This window comes from Haemaphysalis longicornis, unplaced genomic scaffold (genome assembly GCF_048455015.1).
Source record: "Haemaphysalis longicornis isolate Haplotype H1 unplaced genomic scaffold, Haemaphysalis longicornis Haplotype H1 scaffold_1, whole genome shotgun sequence".
NCBI lineage: Eukaryota > Metazoa > Arthropoda > Arachnida > Ixodida > Ixodidae > Haemaphysalis > Haemaphysalis longicornis.
In genome coordinates this window covers 143856937-143860743 of record NW_027526203.1, presented here as the reverse complement: position 1 = coordinate 143860743, position 3807 = coordinate 143856937, and the positions used below count along the sequence as shown (strand labels likewise).

Genomic DNA, 3807 nt, shown 5'->3' with positions numbered 1-3807 from the left:
CAAAAAAGCACAGCCGCTGCACTGGACGACGTATTTCCCGTCCCGATGACAGGCGTAGGGAACACGAGCGCACAACTCCGTCGCGTCCGGGAAATAGTTGAAGAATGCGCCCAAGTTGCCAGAAGGCCGGTGGCGAATTGTCCTGTACGAGCACTACGTCCCCCACTTGGAGCCTGGAGGGAAGCTGCGCTGTTGCCTCGTGAGCGGATCGGAGCAATAGGAGGTACTCTCGTTTCCATCGACGCCAAAGACGCTCCGTTACGATTTGACGGTGCCGAGCTCGTCTGCGTAGCTCGCTGCCCGTGGACAGCGGTTCTGGAAGGCCGAGTTGCTGAGGCAGGCACGTGTTGCTTTTTCCCAGGCAGAAGTGCGCTGGGGTCAGCGGGTATGGCTCAGCCGCGTCTGCCGAGATATACGTAAGGGGCCGGCTGTTAATTACTGCCTCGACTTCGCAAAGCGTCGTCTGCAGCTCTTCAGCAGTCAGGCAACTGGGGCCGAGAATTCGCCGTAATGTCTCCTTGGTGAGCCGGATTAAGCGTTCCCACCAACCACCCCACCACGGAGTTCTTTCGACGTTAAATTTCCAGGAAATGTTGCGGCCGCTGCAAAAATCAAGGACGGGGTCTTCCGGAGCCGAACGGAGAGAGCGTGCGCAGTGGTGGAAGGCTAAGGCGTTATCCGAGTAAATTGTCGATGGAATACCGCGTCTAGCGATAAACCGCCTGAAAGCAGACAAGAAGCTCGATGACGTCATCTGAGATGTGAGCTCAAGGTGAACGGCTCGTGTCACACCACAGGAGAAAACGGCGACGTAGGCCTTTGTTTGCGCAGGATTCTACGTGCGACAGAACAGCGGTCCACAGAAGTCTACACCGACAACGTCGAACGGACTGGATTCAGTGATACGATCTCGGGGTAGAGGCGCAACTGGAGCTGTTTCTGGTGTGAGTTTGTGTCGACGACAAAGCAAGCATCCGTGCAGCACTGTCTTCACCACTTGACGACCCTTGATAATCCAAAATCGGTCTCTCAGTTCTGTGAGAGTGCTGTCAACACCCGCGTGCAACAGGCGCTGGTGGGTTGCGATGATTAGTAGCCGGGAAAAGTCGTGACGGCCCGGCAGGATGACGGGGTGACGGGTGTCGACCGAGGATCCTAACTGCTGTAGGCGACCGCCGACACGCAGGATTCCATCGTCGTCCAAAAACGGCCGTAGTAAAATGAGGCGAGTTGCAGTTCCGGCACGCTGACCACGTGACAACGCTCGTATATCCTCCGGAAAAGCTTCGTTTTGTACGAACCGGAGCCAGTAGCGTTCCGCTTTGAGAACTTCATCGCTCGTCAGTGGTCCTTTTGCTGAATGCGTTAACTTTCGCGTATTTTCGAAGAAGCGATGTATCCAGGCAGTTACCCGAAGAAGCCTGGAGTACCGACTGTATGACTTGATACTTAGCAACGGCTCAGCTGGCGTTGTTACTAGCGCGCATGAAGCTGTCTGTAGAAATGGCGGTTCGCCGACGCCCGCAACTCCTTCCCTGTCCGTTGGCCTATCCTGAGATTGCAGTGCGAGCCAATGTGGGCCATGCCACCACATTTCTGTGGCTGCGACAGCGGATGCGGCAAGGCCTCGAGTAATCAAATCGGCTGGGTTATCCTTGCTGCGACAATGAGCCCACGTCCCTTGGCCTTGTGTCAGACGTTGTATCTCGGACACGCGATTTCTCACGAATGGCGGCGATCGGCTCGGTTCCCCCGAAATCCAATGCAAGGCGATTTTTGAATCGGTCCAGAAGAAAGACCGAACTTCTGACAGGCACGGTAGCCGTTTCAGGAAATCAAATAGTCGGGCAGCTATCAAACAGGCGAGGAGCTCAAGGCGTGGGAGAGAGGTGGTTTTGATCGGTGCAATGCGGCCTTTTCTGAGCAGCAGGTTCACTCCCCATCTTCCGGTTTCCCATGATAACGATCGGACGTAGACTGCAGTACCATAGGCTCTCGGGCTTGCGTCAGCGAACACGTGGAGCTCTCGAGTGTCGTGTTCCGTGTACTTCATCGTGAAGGCATGCCGTGGCAAGCAAATGCGTCTTAGGTCGCTGAGCTCGCTGCACCAGCTGTTCCACGCATTGAGTTGAGCCGTCGGCAGTGGTGAATCCCACGGATGCTGCAGTTTCCATAAGTCTTGGAAAATGATCTTCGCTCGAACGGTGAAAGGGGCCAGAAATCCTAGAGGGTCGTAGAGCCGCGCGAACGACTGGAGCATTGTCCTCTTTGTCACTGCAGCTTTGTGGATACAAAGGTGGCGACATTGTCCGCACTTAGCACGACACTGTCGTCTGAGCGGTCCCACTGCATACCGAGCACCTTCATGTTACAAGGGTCCCCTCCTTCCGTTTCGAAAGCCACGTTGTCTTCAAGGAATTGGGTTCGCAGGGACGAAAGGTTGGAGGCCCATTTCCTCAGTTCCATACCAGCACCCGCCAAAATGGACCTCGACTCGGCGTAGATACGCTTGGCTTGCTCAGCGTTGTCGACCCCGACGACAAGGTCGTCCAAGTAAAACGCGTCGACCAGCTTGGCGACCGTGTCTGGGAACTGCTCTTTACATTCCTTTAGGTGGTGACGAAGTGTTGCAGCGAGTAGGAATGGGCTAGACGTGGCTCCGAATGGCACTCTTGTCATGCGCCAGTGGACTATCTGAGGAAGAGGGTCTTCTTCATTCGGAAGGTGCTCCACCCAGAGGAACCTTAAAGCGTCCCGATTTTCCTCGCGAATAACCATCTGCAGGTACGCTTTCTTTATGTCCGCCACGAGAACGACGTGATGGCACCGGAACTCAACCAGCAACTTCAGTAAGTTTGCGTCTAACTTTGGGCCTTTCAGTAGCACGCTGTTCAAGGATGGATGGCAGGGAACATGGGACGACGCGTCGAAAACAACTCGAAGCTTGGTTGTCACAGCATCACGACGCACGACACCATGGTGTGGCATATAGTAGGTGTTCGGTTTCCCATCCTCTTTGTCGCAGGTCACTCGTTCCGCATGGCCCTCATCAAAGTATGCGCGAATGGTCTTGTCGTATTGCCTTAGTAAATCTGGCTGACCGCGGAAGCGTTTGAGCTGCATACAGAGTCTCTGCTCTGCAAGCCGATAATTGGTATCGGAGACATCGAGCCCTGGCTCTCGAATTAGAAGGGGCACTTCATAGCGGTCGCTTGCTTTGCGAACTCCATGCTGGAACTGGATGATGGCGGGGTCATTGAATCCTGAGTTTTCCGATGATCCCTGAATGCCGATTGCTTCCAGGCGCCACATGGACGACAATTCAACGTCAGCGGCGGCGTCTTCAGGGGGCGCTTGTTGAATAAAGAGAAAGAAGCGCGCCACGAGGCAGGCAGCGGGGGCTCGCTCCACGAGTGCGGCTCTCGTGGCAGTCGTTCGTAGGCATCGCTGATAGCCGGACGTCTGGTTTACTGGTCCTCTTTCGCTACACAATTCTCTGGTGCCGAAAACCCCCAGCCGTCCGGTCCCGCCGACTCGCGCCATGGAATCGCTTCGTCGCCGCCGGGGAGTTCTTCGCGCCACCGTCACGAAGAAGATGACGGCACTCGACGCGCTCCTCCAGAACCCGGCGGCACCGACTCTCGAATTTCAGACGCTTCTGGACATGATTCTCGACAAGCAGCGAGCCTTGCACGAGCTGGACAGCCAGATTCAGGCGGCTCTCACAGAAGAGGAATTTGACGCGGACGTGTTGGATGCCATTGACTACGACGAGCGCATCTGCGCCCTTCGCACGCGCGTGCGCTC

At 55.8% G+C, this 3807-nt stretch overlaps 1 protein-coding gene across 1 annotated transcript; it reads right to left on the bottom strand.

The window, feature by feature from the left end:
* Positions 1 to 2271: 2271 nt before the first annotated feature.
* On the bottom strand, positions 2272 to 3312 carry LOC144154966 (uncharacterized). Its single transcript, XM_077686127.1, has one exon. It carries the CDS (start codon positions 3310 to 3312, stop codon positions 2272 to 2274), a length of 1041 nt encoding a protein of 346 aa, XP_077542253.1.
* Between the last annotated feature and the right edge of the window lie 495 nt (positions 3313 to 3807).

Coding starts and splice junctions, on each gene's coding strand:
- LOC144154966 (XM_077686127.1), bottom strand. CDS start 3,312: ATGTGGCGCCTGGAAGCAATCGGCATTCAGGGATCATCGGAAAACTCA.